The 16,576-nt window shown below is 36.9% G+C and overlaps 1 protein-coding gene across 8 annotated transcripts in view; it reads right to left on the bottom strand.

Moving 5' to 3' along the window:
• Positions 1-16,576, bottom strand: part of MYO9A (myosin IXA) — a 300,731-nt gene that overhangs the window by 177,437 nt on the left and 106,718 nt on the right. For all 8 annotated transcript variants that reach the window (XM_030930260.1, XM_030930262.1, XM_030930261.1 and 5 more), the window contains exons 9-11: positions 12,941-13,030; positions 7,625-7,741; positions 4,266-4,400 (exon numbers count right to left, since the gene is read on the bottom strand). In XM_030930260.1, the coding sequence (XP_030786120.1) occupies positions 4,266-4,400; positions 7,625-7,741; positions 12,941-13,030 (342 nt within the window). The remainder of the gene's footprint in view (positions 1-4,265; positions 4,401-7,624; positions 7,742-12,940; positions 13,031-16,576) is intronic.

Below are 16,576 nucleotides of genomic sequence, written 5' to 3'. Positions count from 1 at the left end.
GTCTACCAACATCTTGATCCTGACCCTGTGTAGGCCAATGCTAATATGCTATGGTAATATGTATGTATACATGCTAATATGTATGTACGTGTCTTTGCTTTTAACAAAAAAGTTTTTAAAGTTTTAAAAAAAATTTAATAAATGGCTTATAATTATATAAAGAGAAAACATTTTTGCACAGTTGTACAATGTGTTTGTGTTTTAAATTGCTACTACAAAAGTAAAAAAGTCAAAAAAAGTTCATAAAGTAAAAACATTACAGTGGGCTCAGGTTAATTTATTATTACAAAAAGAAAAAAATAAATAAATTTAGTGTAACTTAAGTGTACAATGTTTATAAAGTCTAACTAGTATGTGTACAGTAATGTCTTAGGCCTTCATCACCACTCACCCGACATCTCACCCAGAGTAACTTCCAGTCCTGCAAGCTCTAATCATGGCAGGTACCCTATGTAACTGTACCATTTTTTATCTTTTATATTGTATTTCTACTGTATCTTTTCTATGTTTAAATACATTTAGACACACGAATACTTACCACTGTGTTACAATTGCCTACAATATTCAGTGTAGTACGCCGTACAGGTTTGTGGCCTAGGAGCAACAGGCTATATCATATAGCCTAGGTGTGTAGTAGGCTATCCCACCTAGGTTTGTGTAAATACACGATGATGTTCATGCAACAGCAAAATCACCCAATGATGCATTTCTCAGAACACATCCTCATCATTAAGTGACACGACAGTACTTCAACTAGTTCATAGATTTTTCTCCTTCTTTCCAGTTCACTGCTCTTCAGTCCAATTCAAGTCCTCTGCTAAATATACTTCAAATAGCTTCTCATTGTTTGAAAAATTCTAATCTTCTCTGCATGATATGTAAGTCCACAGTTTTAGGTACAATGTGTATGTTACCTTTGCCTAAAATATCTTTTCCCATTGACAATCTAGTGAGCTCCAGCTCACTATTTGAAGCTATATACCAGAATCAACCCTGGAAAATTTCTGCAGCTTTCAGGTAGTTCCAATCAACCTCATCCTTTGTGTAACTACTTTACCTTATATCTGATTTCAGCATTTACATCCTGCATGGCAATTATTACATCTCTTTCCCATCCTACGTGCCTATGTACTCCTTTTGGACAAAATTTAGAACCAAACCACAGTTATCATATTGAAGATTTTTCCTACAAATGTACCTGTGATACTATATCTTCTTTTTAAATATTTTAACCTTAACTGATTATATACTCAACTGAACTTAACAAGTAATCACTGAGTCACTGAGTACCCATTTCATACCAGTTACCAATGAGGTACATACAAATAAGACACTTGACAAGATTCTGAACCATAATTGCACCACATTGCCCAAAATGTTGATATTCAGGGTAGCAAGTAAATGAGAATCACCCATCTTCCAAGTAGTTTTGAACACATTTTCCATAAACTCTACGGTTTTTTATTTTTATATAATACATTTATGGTCAAGGCATTTCTTCTGGTTGGCTGTCTAATCTAGACTTCTAGAAAAGAGTAATTTCAGTTTACAATAAAGAATGCTTGTCTTTTTCAAAAGCAACTTAACCAATGTTCTGTTTAATGATCCATAGAGCAACTGATGTTCTGCTCTGCAAAATATAGAACCCAGACAACAAAATGCATTCCCTCACTCTTTTAACACATATATTTATCTGCAAGAGATAAAGAATATTAATTTAGTATGATTTAAGTAAGAGTCTTGGACTGAATCAAGAGACATGGATGGCAATCCCAGCTTAGCTTTTGGTTAAAAGAAAATATTATAGAGCCAGAGTGTTAAGGTTTGAATACTGGTTTTACACATCATCTAAAAAACTAGAATAAAAACAGTACTGACTGATAAATAACACTACATAACTCATAAGTATTAGCTAATATTATAACAAATAATATTATTTTTCCAAAGCTCTAGTGTAGCATCTAGCTAAAAGGTTGTATGTTTAAAACTTTAAGCATTCATCAAGTTGGCCAGGACTAATATTGTCATGTTATTGTTAACCAGCCATTACATCCTTTAAGCAAAATAGAGGCACTTTTTTTAAAAAGTTCTAACAGAGAACAACAAGATCCAATGATGGGAGACTTGATGATATAAAGATCTTTTCTCCTCCTTTTCTGTAGACCTGCTAGCTGTTGTAATCTTTCTGTTTATTCTCTATTCTTAACCATTTCCCTTGATTCAGTTTGATGAAACCTGTGTCTGCCTATGTCCTCACACACAAATTCTGGGGTACAACGTAAACCTATTACTGATTTCAACCTGAGTTTGGAGAAAACGTCCACATTTTGTTTGACCCTACCTTTACCCCAATAATTCTCATGGAAACTGAAAGCCCATTATTTTCTTTGAGACAGAGTCTCACTCTGTCGCCCAGGCTAGAGTACAGTGGCACGATCTCAGCTCACTGCAACCTCTACCTCCCGGGTTCAGGCGTTTCTCCTGCCTCAGCCTCCTTAGTAGCTGGGATTACAGGCTCCTACCACCACGCCCAGCTAATTTTTGTATTTTTAGTGGAGATGGGGTTTCACCATGCTGGTCAGCCTGGTCTCAAACTCCTGACCTCGTCCATCCACCTCGGCCTCCCAAAGTGCTAGGATTACAGGTGTGAGCCACTGCTCCCAGCCGAAAGCACACTCTTTTTATACTAACTTAATCAATCTTGAGATTCTCATAAGAAATACCTAGTTACCCATCTTGGTCTCTCCATACCTAGTTTCTTTGTATCTACACTCTGTATTGACGTGAGATTCTGTTAATAAGCTCCTCTATCCCATCCTAGAACTAAGAGACCAAAGCAATCAAACAAGCATACAGTTGGCCCTCCATATCCTCGAGGAATTGGCTCCAGGACCCCCTGTGGATACCAAATCCACAAATGCTCAAATCTCTAATATAAAATGGCTTAGTACAGTCAGCCCTCTGTATTTGCAGGTTTGTATCAGTAGCTTTGTATCAGCCATGGGTTGAATGCTTGGATATAAAACCCAAAGATAAGGAGGACCGATTGACTGTACTTAGGATTACAAACAGTGACCAAGCCCATGGTAGCAATTAAAAATTAACACCATTGTTTCTAAACCCCTGTGTGAAAGAAAAAAAAAAGAAAAGAAAAAAACAATCAACACTAGCAATAAAAGCAAAACAAACACACACATCTTTTTATTCAAAGGTTCATTCAAGGCCAGGCGTGGTAGTTTGTGCCTGAAATCCCAGCACTTTAGGAGGTCAAGGGGGGAGGATCGCTTGAGCCTAAGAGTTTGAGACCAGTCTGAGCAACATAGTGACACCCTGTCTCTATAAAAAATAAAAACAAAAATTAGCTGGGTGTGGTGACGTGCACCTGTGGTCCCAACTCTTGAGTGGCTGAAGTAGGGGGACTGTTTGAGCCCCAGAGGTCGATAGAGTGAGCCAAGATCAAGCCACTGTACTTCAGCTTGGGTGACAGAGCAAGAAGACCCATTTCTAAAAAACACACACCCCTGCAAAAACAACAAAGGTGCAATCAAATAAGCATATATATGCAATTTTTTTTTTTGAGACAGTCTCATTCTGTTGCCCAGTCTGGCATGCAGTGGCTCGAACACAGCTCACTGCAACCTGCATCTCCCAGGCTCAGGTGATCCCCCGACCTGAGTCTCCTGAGTAGCTGGGACTACTGGCATGCACTACCCCATCCGGTTAATTTTTATATTTTTTGTAGAAACAGGGTTTCGCCATGCTGCCCAGGCCGGTCTCTTAACTCCTGGGCTGAAGAGATCCACCCACCTTGACCTCCCAAAGTGCTGGGATTATCGCTGTGAGCCACCGCGCCCAGCCAGCAAATCTATTTCGGGGACTATAAAACCTCTGTCATCTGCTTACAATGATATGTGGACCACAATATTTGTATTGAAAGACAAGATTTAAAATGCTTATTATGTGCTCTCCATTCTTTTAAAAAAAATTATAACTGATATTATGATAAACAATTGAAGCTACCAGACTACTCTATTGTATCTCACACGTTTCTAACTCCATCAGTTGAGTTTACATATACAAAGAGGCAACGGTATTTCTTCCCAAGCCAATTTACATCGTTATTCTTGTTTGTAAAGGCACGTTTCAATATTTAATAGAAATACTATGTAAATCAATAAAATGTGTGAAAAAATAAAGTGTATTATGAATATGACTGAAAGATATGTGTGATGGGGGGACAAGTGTATACATATTTAGGTACTCACTTGTTCCAATTTAAAGATATGCTGATTAAAGTAGTGCTGTAAACGTTCATTAGCAAAATTAATACAGAACTGTTCAAAGCTGTTATTTTCATAATCTTCAAACCCAAAAATATCAAGAACACCAATGGACAATGTCTGTAAAACAAGAGAAAGTTTTGATTAAAAGTAACGTTTAAATTTATTTAATGAAAAATATCTACAACATAAGTAACAAAATGCTCAATTCCTCTAAAGCAGTGCACAGGGAATTCTGTTTAGTCAGTATTCAAAATACATCATGAATTAAAAGTATTCCAGTTCTCTTTATCTTACTTTTGTCCTAATTAAAAAATACATCCAAACCGTTAATACATATAATCTACAGATTACAGAAATGTGTGAAGCAAGGTTAATGGCCTGTTATCTTAAGACACCTCAGAAATCCCTAAGATCTAACAGGGAATGGAAAAAAACAGAGTATGGGGAAATCAAAAGGTTATTTAAATGAAGGATCAAGAGAGGCAGGTTACTCCTGGCTATTATCAAGAAGACGATGCAATTTTTCCTATTTTGACTTCTACATTCCAATAAATAGAATTCTTCGTTAAGAACCAAACTAGTATATTTTATAAGCCTCATGAAGACTGAGTGAAACTAGATGTCAGAACATATGGTTTTTTTTTTTGAGACGGAGTCTCGATCTGTCGCCCAGGCTGGAGTACCGTGACGTGATCTCAGCTCACCGTAACCTCTGCCACCGGGGTTCATGCGATTCTCCTGCCTCAGCCTCACCAGCAGCTGGGTTTACCAAGGCATGTACCACCACTCCTGGCTAATTTTTTGTATTTTTGGTAGAGACGAGCTTCACCATGTTGGCCAGTCTGGTATCAAACTCCTGAGTACAGGTGATCCACCTGCCTCGGCCTCCCAAAGTGCTAGGATTATAGGCGTGAGCCACCACACTCAGCCAGAACATATGGTTTCATAAAGTTAAAAATATTTATTTAAAAAAAAAAGTATGAGGTTTAAAATGTTGAATAGTGCTAAAAGGATTATAACGAAAGACAGCAATCCCTGCCTCATCAAGGTCTGCTCCCTAAAGTCAACCACATTCAAATCTTTCAGCTGTTTGGTAGAATACAGAACACAAATGCTTATTCTTCTAGTTCACTTTTAGGAATAAGCTAACTTCTTACTGTGGATTTGGCTCTAATACCTGCATATAAACACTTTTCTCACAACCCCAACCCATTCTAGAAATACAGTTGTATGACCATTTTGGTTAAATGAAAATAATTTTTCTCCACTGGTGCTAAGAGATACAATGGGCAAACTGATATAATGAATGATAAATAGTAAGATTTTTTTTTTAAAGCCTGTACTATTTTGTTTAATTCTGCCAAGTTTAGGCCCTTAAAAAAGTTAAAATAATGCCCTTCGAAAATAAATCAATTTGATAAATTAGATTACAATTTAAATTAATTTTTATGACTGTGAGTTTACCTGAAGCATGAAAAATTAACATAAGAGCAATTTCACATTTAAGGCAATATGATTAAATTAAAAAGATGACATTTTTAATCAGTCTGACAAGGTGGACTAGACCATGAAGGCTGCCCAGAAAATACAACTAGATGTGAAATGATTAAATACCTATAATCTGCTATATTAAAAATAAATTCTAGCTAGAAAAAGTCTAAACATAAAAAATTATAATTATAAAAATATAAGAATAGATATTTTACAATCTTGGGCTAGAAGAGGCCTTCCTCTTTAAGTAAAATACATATACAAAATGCAAAACTAAAAACAAGAAAAATGACAGAATTAACTGCAAAAAAATTACAACATAAAATCACAAAAACAGATATTATAAATAAATCTAAAAAGTAAATAACTAAGAAAATAATTGCAATATATATCAAACTATAGGCCTCCACAAATATCCACAATAAATGCCTTCTAAAAAGGAGTAGGCCAGGCATGGTGGCTCACGCCTGTAATCCCAGCACTTTGGGAGGCCAAGGAGGGCAGATCACTTGAGGTCAGGTGTTTGAGACCAGCCTGGCCAACAGGGTGAAACCCCATCTTGACTAAAAATACAAAAATTAGCCAGACATGGTGGCGAGCACCTGTAATCCCAGGTACTTGGGAGGCTGAGGCAGGAGAATCACTTGAATCCAGGAGACGGAGGTTGCAACGAGCCAAGATCACACCATTGTACTCCAGCTTGGGCAAAAAGAGTGAGATACTGTCTCAAAAATAAAATTAAATTAAAAATAAAAAGGAGTATCAAAAAGACAAAATAAAAAACAAAAATAACACAAAGATATTTTAAAAATATAGAGAATAAAATAGAGAAAACATAAGGCGATGATGAACTTTTACCTATCATTAAAAATAATGTAATAAAATGACCATTCCCTTATCAGATTAAGAGAATGTAAATACTGATAACATCCAATGTGGGTAAAGGTGTAGGGGATCAGTTGCTTTCACACACTGCTGCTGGAAATGTATAGTCTTTTTTGGAAAGTGTCCAATTTTTAAAATGTATCTATCCTTGAACTCAGCAATCAGCAGGGCATGGTGGCTCACGCCTATAATCCCAGCACTTTGGGAAACCGAAGCAGGTGAATTGCCTGACGTCAAGAGTTCAAGACCAGCCTGGCCAACAAGGTGAGACCCTGTGTCTACTGAAAATACACAAATGAGCTGGGTGTGATAGTGGGCAACCATAATCCCAGCTACTCAGGGGGCTGAGGCAGAAGAATCACCTGAACCTGTAAGTCAGAGGTTGTAGCGAGACCATGCCACTGCACTCCAGCCTGGGTGAGAGCGAGATACCATCTCAAACAAACAAACAAACAAACAAAGACAGCAATCCCACTTTGATAATTTTATCCTAGAGAAATGTATACACAGGTAAGTAAAAGAATATTTGTTACAGCATTGTCTATAACAATAAAACAAAAATAATCTATTTTTAATGGATGGATTTATGGTACACATCTTATTATTTATATTAAAACATTTTTTTAAATAGCCAGGTCCAGATATATAATGAGACAGAAAATATTTCAAGAGATTCTAGGTAAAAATATATATATATATGTTTGAAAGAATACAGAGAGCATGATTCTATTTACATTTTTTAAAGCAACTCTGAATATACACATGTTTGGGAGGTAAAAACATATAATAAAAAAGGTCTAGAAAGACACACAGAACAATTCTTCTGAACAGGGTAATAAATAATGAATAAAAGTGATTTCTTACTTATTACTCTATATAATTCTGTGTTTTTAAATTTCATATATTAACCAGTTTACTAAAATAGCTTTCAGGGAAAAACATATTATAATCTAATATATCATTACCTTGGTATTATGCTCTAAATCTTTACTATTCAGAAGTGCATGATTAATTCGAAAAACTATCCAGTCAAACAGGGCACTATATAGAGACTTAGCCATGGAGTTCCTCACTGTCACAGCCTGAAAAACAAAAGGATTACAAGTGCATGTAGAATTGACAATGATATGATTAAGATACCATGACAAAGTTTTTTGCTCTCATTCAAGAAAGAAACTTACTATTCTGAATTAGAAACTAATTTTTCTCTCAAAATACAAAATCTATAACTTAAGTTTTTTGTTTGTTTTTGAGACAGAGTTTGGCTCTTGTTGCCCAGGCTAGAGTGCAATGGCGCAATCTTGGCTCACCATAGCCTCTGCCGCCTGGGTTCAAGTGATTCTCCTGCCTTAGCTTCCCAAGTAGCTGGGATTACAGGCATACGCCACCATGCCTGGCTAATTTTGTATTTTTAGTAGAAATGGGGCTTCTCCATGTTGGTCAGGCTGGTCTCGAACTCCTGACCTCAGGTGATTCACCCATCTCGGCCTCCCAAAGTGCTGAGATTACAGGCATGAGCCACCGCACCCAGTCAATTGAAGTTTTCCATATGTACTCATTCAATTAGTCCCACTCAGAGAATCTAGGCCAAAACTGCCATTAAAGATAAGAGAAACAAAACGTAGGTCACTCAGTTCAAAACATGTTTACTAAAAATTGGGATATATATTCCCCCTAGGAAAGAAGGTTTAATTGCAAGTTTACAAACAAATGACTTTGCCAGTTAAAGTGGGTAAGAGTATTCTAGGCAGAGGAATAAATCTGTTAGCAAACAGCCATTAATTTCTGCGGGATCCAAATCACCCTCTTAAAACATACACTAATACAACCACAATTACAGATAGTTGTCTTCAGCTTGTCACCCATAGAAACTTCTAGAATTACTCCATCCTTGAGGACAGAAACAATTCCTTCATTATGTAGTTACAAAATTTATTTTTTCCTCACTCTAAGCTTTCCAAGTTTACGACAATCCTCTATACTATCTGCTCTATTTTCTTGTAAGTCTGAAATTGTTCTTAAAAAATCAAGAATTTCACCATTTAGAAAGCATAAATTTACAAAAAAAGGGGGCGGGGGGAGTAGGGTAGGGCACATGTCTTACAGAATTGAGTCCTGGCACTTAGAAGAATATAAATCCTAGCAATTTACATATTTATTATCTAGGGGTTTATTTTGAAGCTTGTATATTCAGGTATATATTTATAACTCTGTTTCGAAGTATAAAGAAAATAGAGAGTAATGATTAAGAACTAGACTATCTTCCAATTCTAGTTTTTCTACTTATTCTAGCTGCATAATTGTGACTAAGTTACTTAACCTCTTAGGCTACTGCTTATACATCTGTAAAAAGAAGGTAATACTACAACCTACCACACAGGTGATGAATTAATTTCTGAATACTGAAGGAAAAAGAAGCTTCCAGTTCCTAGACCAAAAAATAACTGCCTACATAGCAGAGAGAAGATTGGTATCAAATTCTCTATCTTCAACACCAGAAACCTGTATTATTTTTTATTGTTGTGGAGTTTTAGAATATTTTTAATCTGCAAATGGTTGAATCCTTGGATATGGAATCTGAGCGTAAGGTGAACCAACTATCAAGAAAACCAATGGTAGAATGAAAATATAATAGAATACCACTGTATTTTTCCCCCAGAAAGAAAAGAAAAATGAAGATAATCTAATAAAATTCAGGAAAAGTACAATATTTGAAAACTAAATCAACAAATATAAGACACAGAATAAGCTTATAAACATTATCACAATATATTTTATGAATGAGCTGAATTTAAAAGACAGACCTTCAGACAAAGATAAAAACTAAAGTCTAACTACACTACGGTTTACATCATGTACCCTTTTTATAAAATACCATAATTATAGAATCCAGATATGCCAATACAATACCTATTTATTTACTTTGTACTCCAAATTTTGTACTTTCAGCCCTTTTCTCTGAAACGCAGCAAACCTAAATACCAAGTAATATTTTCCCACCCAAACAAGACCTCATTTAGTGTTTCCTATCTCACTGAAGGGTACCAATATTCTTACAGCTGTGTAAACCAGAAATGTAGGACTCATCCTTGACACCTCCTTTGTTTGCCTTGCTTCCCATTATTCAAGTCATTACCAGGTCCTATTGATTTAGTCATCAATTTTTTTTCTTTTAAATCCATACATTTCTCCCTATCAATATGTCACCATTCTACAAAGCAAATATCATTCTCACTATTGCAGCCTCTGAACTCATCTCTCTACATCCACTCCTGACTTCTGTGTTTGACCAAAACCCAAGATAGCCCAAAAGATTCCCATCCTCTGGGGAGTACAAGTTCTGTATAATTCCCTCCTCATAAGTGTAGGCAGAACTGTAAATACAATGGATTCCACTCCCACATGAACCTGATGTTACATGATAAAAATGAAGGGATTTTAAAGATATAAAAACCCAAACCAATTGATTTTTTAATCAAAGGGAGATCATCCTGGATAGGACTGACATAATCAAAACAAGCTCTTCAAAAGGGATTTGAGTTCTGCTGTAAATAGAGCTTCTCCTGCTGACCCTGAAGAAGCAAACTGCCATGTTGCAGGCAGGGTCACATGGCAAAAAATCACATCAGCCTCTAATTGTTGAGAATGGCCCCTGACTGACATCCAACAACAACAGAAAACTAGGTGCCTCAGTCCTAGAATCACAAGGAACTGAATCCTGTCAACCACCTGTGAACTTGGAAGAGAACCTCAAGCCTCAGATGACACATTATACCCCGATGGACATCTTAATTTCAGCGCCTGAGATTAAGGGGCTGAAATTTTTATTAAAGAAATAATAGCCAGGCGCGGTGGCTCACGCCTGTAATCCCAGCACTTTGGGAGGCCAAGGCAGGTGATCACACGGTCAGGAGTTCAAGACCAGTCTGACCAACATGGTGAAACCCCGTCTCTACTAAAAATACAAAAAATTAGCTGGGCATGGTGGCGGGCGCCTGTAATCCCAGCTACTCGGGAGGCTGAAGCAGGAAAATCACTTGAACCTGGGAGGCAGAGGTTGCAATGACCCGAGATCACATCACTGCACCCCAGCCCAGGTGACAGAGACTCCATCTCAAAAAAAAGAAATAAATACACCAAACAAATATAAACAAAAACAAAGCTGGGAATACAAAACAATCTCAGAAGGTTACATGTAAAGTTAAAAATAAAAATAAATACTAAAAACAATTTTGTAATGAAAAAGGTGGTATGGTCATTAGAGAAATGCAAATCAAAACCACAATGAAATGAGTCACAATGGCTATTGTTAAAAAGTCGAAAAACAACAGATGTTACTGAGGATGGGGATAAAAAGGAACATTTATACACTGTTGGAGGGAGTGTAAATTAGTTCAGCCATCGGGGAAGACAGTGTGGCAATTCCTCAAGGACCTAAAAGCAAAACTACTATTCAACCCAGCAATCCAATTACTGGGCATATACCCAAAGGAATAGAAATCATTTTATCATAAAGACACATGCAAGCATACGCTCACTGCAGCACTATTCACAAGAGCAAAGATATGGAATCAACCTAAATGCTCATCAATGACACACTGGATAAAGAAATGTGGTACTTACACACCATGGAATACAATGCAGCCATAAATAAGAAGAAAACCATGTCCTTTGCAGGAATATGGATGAAGCTGGAAGCCATAATCCCTTGCAAACTAACGCAGGAACAGAAAACCAAACATAGCATGTTCTCACTTCTAAGTGGAAGCTAAATGTTGAGAACACACGGAGACATACAAGGGGTGATAAAGAGTAATGGAGATAAAGGTAATAAAGGAGATAAAGAGTAATAAAGATAAAGGAGAAGGGAGAGGATCAGGAAAAATAATGGGTACTAGGCTTAACACCTGGGTGACGAAATAATCTCTGCAACAAACCCCCATGACACAAGTTTACCTATATAACAAACCTGCACATATACCTCGGAACTTAAAAGTTAAATTTTTAAAAAAAGAAAAAGGTAGTGAAATAAAATGTAAAAAGCAATGTATCTTTATTTTACATAAAAGAAATATAAAACTCTTAAAGATTTAGCTTTCTTATTGTTTAGAAAGAAGCTCTCAAAGTGGAAGACTATAATATGACATAAGGAGATATGTGGACTTGGAGACATAGAAGATGAGACAAATGGATCAATGTCAAGTTTAAAAAACATTCTCTAGGCCGGGCGCGGTGGCTCAAGCCTGTAATCCCAGCACTTTGGGAGGCCGAGGCGGGCGGATCACGAGGTCAGGAGATCAAGACCATCCTGGCTAACATGGTGAAACCCCGTCTCTACTAAAAAAATACAAAAAACTAGCCAGGCAAGGTGGCGGGCGCCTGTAGTCCCAGCTACTCTGGAGGCTGAGGCAGGAGAATGGCGTAAACCCGGGAGGCGGAGCTTGCAGTGAGCTGAGATCCGGCCACTGCACTCCAGCCTGGGCGGCAGAGCGAGACTCCGTCTCAAAAAAATAAAAAAATAAATAAATAAATAAATAAAAAACATTCTCTAGAATTCAATCACAATTTCCTCACCTCTGCCTTCTAATCTTCTAATTTCATATTCCTGTCCAACTTTTATAATTATCATAATATGATTTGTCATCACTTTCATAAAATTACTCCATAAAGCAGTGGCTTTTCAATAATTTTCCTACCCCTACAGATCTGAGTGGTATAATAGTAGCAACAAATATCACCTAGAAGCCTCAGTATACAGATGATATTTAAAGTGATGGGACTGGGTAAGATAACCTCAATGAAGAATATAGAGAAGAAGAAACAAAGACTGTGTCCTAGGGTACTCCACCTTTTAGAGATAAAGAAAAAAGAAAAGACAAGCAGAAAGAACTGCAAACAAGTAGCCAACAATGAAAAAGTTAACCAAAAAAGTATGATGTGCTAGAAGAAACTGTCTCAAGAATAATAATTAATTGGGTCAAATACTGCTCATTTATAATTCTATCTACCATCTATCTACCCACATTAGTAATATGAAAGTTAGAAATGATGAAGAAGTTAAGATCCTTGGAGAAAAATGCAAGCCTATTTCTCACAATCACATTCAAATTTAAGTTTCTAAATCAATGGAAATTCACAATCAAATTTAAAGGCCTAGCAAATATTTCAATCAAAACTTTTTGCTCTTGTCATTTTCATGCTGTTAAGAGAAAACCCAAACTTCAAACCTAAACTTCTAACAATGACCAGAATGCTTTCATTTCATAGAAAATTCATCATACCTCTGCCAACTTGTATGGCAAAATAAGCTTTTCTCCCACTGTCACCGTCTTCCTTGTAACTAATGCTTCAAATAGCATCTCTTCTTTAACCTATAAAACAGAAAAGTAAACTCAATAAGTAAGATTTATGACAATGTGTTGAATTATCTTTTGAAAAAGCCAAATAGGAGGAAATGCTTAATGATTAGAGATTAGCAATTATATAGCAGAGAAAAGAGTCAATACACTGGGCAATTTTAATACTGGCCAAAATTTAAGTGTCCCACTCAAAAGACAACTGGGTTTTTTCAAGTTAAAGCTTGCTTTCTGATCATAACAGAGAAACATGTTTCACTATGCAGAATACAGAAAATATAGAACAGTACAAAAAACATTTTAAGATGATCAACCATAATCCCACAAGCTGGAGGCAAGGACTAAAAAGTGACAGCACTTCTTGAATTCCAGAAATATTCCAAAGGATATTAATTTATGTTTCAGGTATTTCTTCTTCATGAATCTTGAATTCTAGGAATATTCCAAAAAATACTTATATTTCAGATGTTTCTTCTTATTCATGAATGATAAACTTTTAAGATAAAGTTGACACTTCCTTTGTTCTCACTCTCTCCCCAGAGGCAAATACTATCATGAATTTCACGTGATCATTTCAGTTCATGTTTCTATACTTTTATATGTATTAAATATATTCATAAACACTATGCTATACTGTCAAATGAATTTAATGTTTACCTATAAAGTATCATATTGCCCATATGTTTTTCAGATCTAACTATATGGATAATTTTTTATTATTATTTTTTGAGACAGAGTTTCATTCTGCCATTCAGGCTGCAGTGCAGTGGTGTGATCTCGATTCACTGCAGCCTCGACCTCCCAGACTCAAGCAATCCTCCTGCTTCAGCCTCCCAAGCAGCTGGGACTACAGGCACATACCACGTTGATAATTTAGATCAACCTTATTCATCTTAACTGCTATACAGCATTGCAGCATATAAATATACCACAGTGTGTAATCCATTCTCCTCTTTGTAGGCATTTACACTATTTACAATTGTGTATGATTACAAAATAAACCACAATGAATATTGTTGCACATGAGTTCAAAAGTTTCTGTGAAGAACAAACCTAAAAGTAGAAGAAGGTTAGAGCATACATATTTTCAGCTTTACAGAATACTACCAAATTCCTATACATAATTTTTACCAATAAGCTCTTTCAGCAGTAGCACTGAGAATTCCTACTTCTTCCAAACCTTGACTATACTTAATGTTACCAGACCTTAGAATTTTGTCATGATGATGGGCATGAAGTGGTAAAACAAGGACATTTTATAAAAGATTCCATACATAATAAAAACATAACATTCATAAATGTAAGCAATACAAAAATTCATCGGTAAAAAGTATTAGATTATAATAGCTGTGAGTGGTAGCTCACGACTGTAATCCCAGCACATTAGGAGGCCAAGGTGGGCAGATGACTTGAGGTCAGGAGTTCGAGAACAGCCTGGCCAACATAGGAAACCCTGTCTTGACCAAAAATACAAAAATTAGCCGGACGTGGTGGTGCACACCTGTAATCATTGCTACTCGGGTGGCTGAGGCAGGAGAATCGCTTGAAACCAGAAGGCAGAGTTTGCAGTGAGCCAAGACCACGCCACTGCACTCCAGGCTAGGTAACAGAGTCAGACTCCATCTCCAAAAAAAAAAAAAAAAAAAAAAAAAAAAAAAAAAAGATTATAAGGAGAAGATGCAGATTGAGTTACAAAATGACAGAAAGAGGCATTACCCTGCCACCAACAACATATGATAGATCAATAATCTTTTAAAGAACAACTTTGAACCATATTGAATGGATAAATATTACCTAGCAAACACAACAGCTTTCAGAGCATTCACTGATCAACTCTCAAATTCCAAAAATTGGAAATAATTTGAGGCATATAACAAAATGCAGTAAAGCCAAAAATCAACAACCAAATTTAAATAAAAGGCCTCAACCTTTTAGATTTATTCAAAATACATTAAGGAACAAAAATAATACCAGATTACACAAAAATGACAAAACAAAGCTATCTAGAAAAAAACGTAATAAAATCCAAAGCTATATTGTGAGGTATATTTCTGCAATTATTAAAAGTAAATATTGGCTGGGTACAGTGGCTCACACCTACAATCCCAACACACCTATAATCCTAAGGCAGGAGGACTGCTTAAGCTCAGGAGTTAAAGACCAGGTTGGACAACACAGCAAGACCTTCTCTCTATTAAAAATAAAATTAAAATCAGCCAGGCATGGGGGCATGTGCCTGAATTCCCAAGTACTCAGGAGGCTGAGGTGGGAAGATTGTTTGAGCCCAGGAGATCAAAGCTACAGTGAGCCATGATCGTGCCACTACATTCCAGCCCAGGACTACAGGCACATGCAACCACGCCTAGCTAATTTTTTTTTTTTTTTTTTTTTTTTTTTTGAGACAGAGTTTTGCTTTTGTTACCTAGGCTGAACTGCAATAGCACAATCTCGGAACACTGCAACCTCCGCCTCCCAGGTTCAAGCAATTCTCCTGCCTCAGCCTCCCGAGTAGCTGGGATTAGAGATGGGGTTTCATCATGTTGCCCAGGCAGGTCTTGAACTCCTAAGCTCAAGCAATCGCCTGCCTCGGCCTCCCAAAGTGCTGAGATTACAGGTGTGGGCCACTGTGCCCAGCCTCATACCATGGACTCTTATACAACAACAAAAAAGAAGAATCTAGAATATAGAAAACAGAATTGAAAGATCTCAAAAACATACTATGGAATGAAAAAAAGCCAAGTTTCAGAATAATACATACAGTATAACATTTATATAAAGACTGAAAACATGCAACTCTATATATTCTTTATAAAAACATCTATCTATACTGAAAATATAGAAACAAGAATAGGAATGACGAACACCAAATTCATAATAGTGGTTACCTCTGGTGGAGACAGAGGTACACAGTGGGCTTCAATTATATGTAATATTTTATTACTTGAGTGGGGCTGTGAGTACGGGTTGATTACATTGTTTTCTATATAATATTGTGTGCTGGCAAGATTTCATAACAGGGAAAAAAGGAAGAAAATATCCTAAAACAAATTAATATGTAACAAGTAAAATGTTAGAACTGATCAATCTAAAGGCCAACTCTTTGAAAACATGAAAGATGGCTAGGTGCGGTGGCTCACGCCTGTAATCCCAGCACGTTGAGAGGCCAAGGCAGGCGCATCACCTGAAGTAAGGAGTTTGAGACCAGCCTGACCAATATGGAGAAACCCCATTTCTACTAAAAATACAAAATTAGCTGGGCGTGGTGGCGCATGCCTGTAATCCCAGCTACTTGGGAGGCTGAGGCAGGAGAATCACCTGTACCTGGGAGATGCAGATTGCGGTGAGCTGAGATCGCACCATTGCTCTCTAGCCCGGGCAACAAGAGCGAAACTCCGTCTCAAAAAAAAAAAAAAAAAAGTATGGCCGGGCGCGGTGGCTCAAGCCTGTAATCCCAGCACTTTGGGAGGCCGAGACGGGCGGATCACGAGGTCAGGAGATCGAGACCATCCTGGCTAACACGGTGAAACCCCGTCTCTACTAAAAACTACAAAAAACTAGCCA

The sequence above is a fragment of the Rhinopithecus roxellana genome, chromosome 5, assembly GCF_007565055.1.
Source record: "Rhinopithecus roxellana isolate Shanxi Qingling chromosome 5, ASM756505v1, whole genome shotgun sequence".
In the NCBI taxonomy this organism is placed as follows: Eukaryota; Metazoa; Chordata; class Mammalia; order Primates; family Cercopithecidae; genus Rhinopithecus; species Rhinopithecus roxellana.
The sequence above is the reverse complement of the archived record's forward strand: the minus strand, read 5'-3'. Positions and strand labels throughout refer to the sequence as shown.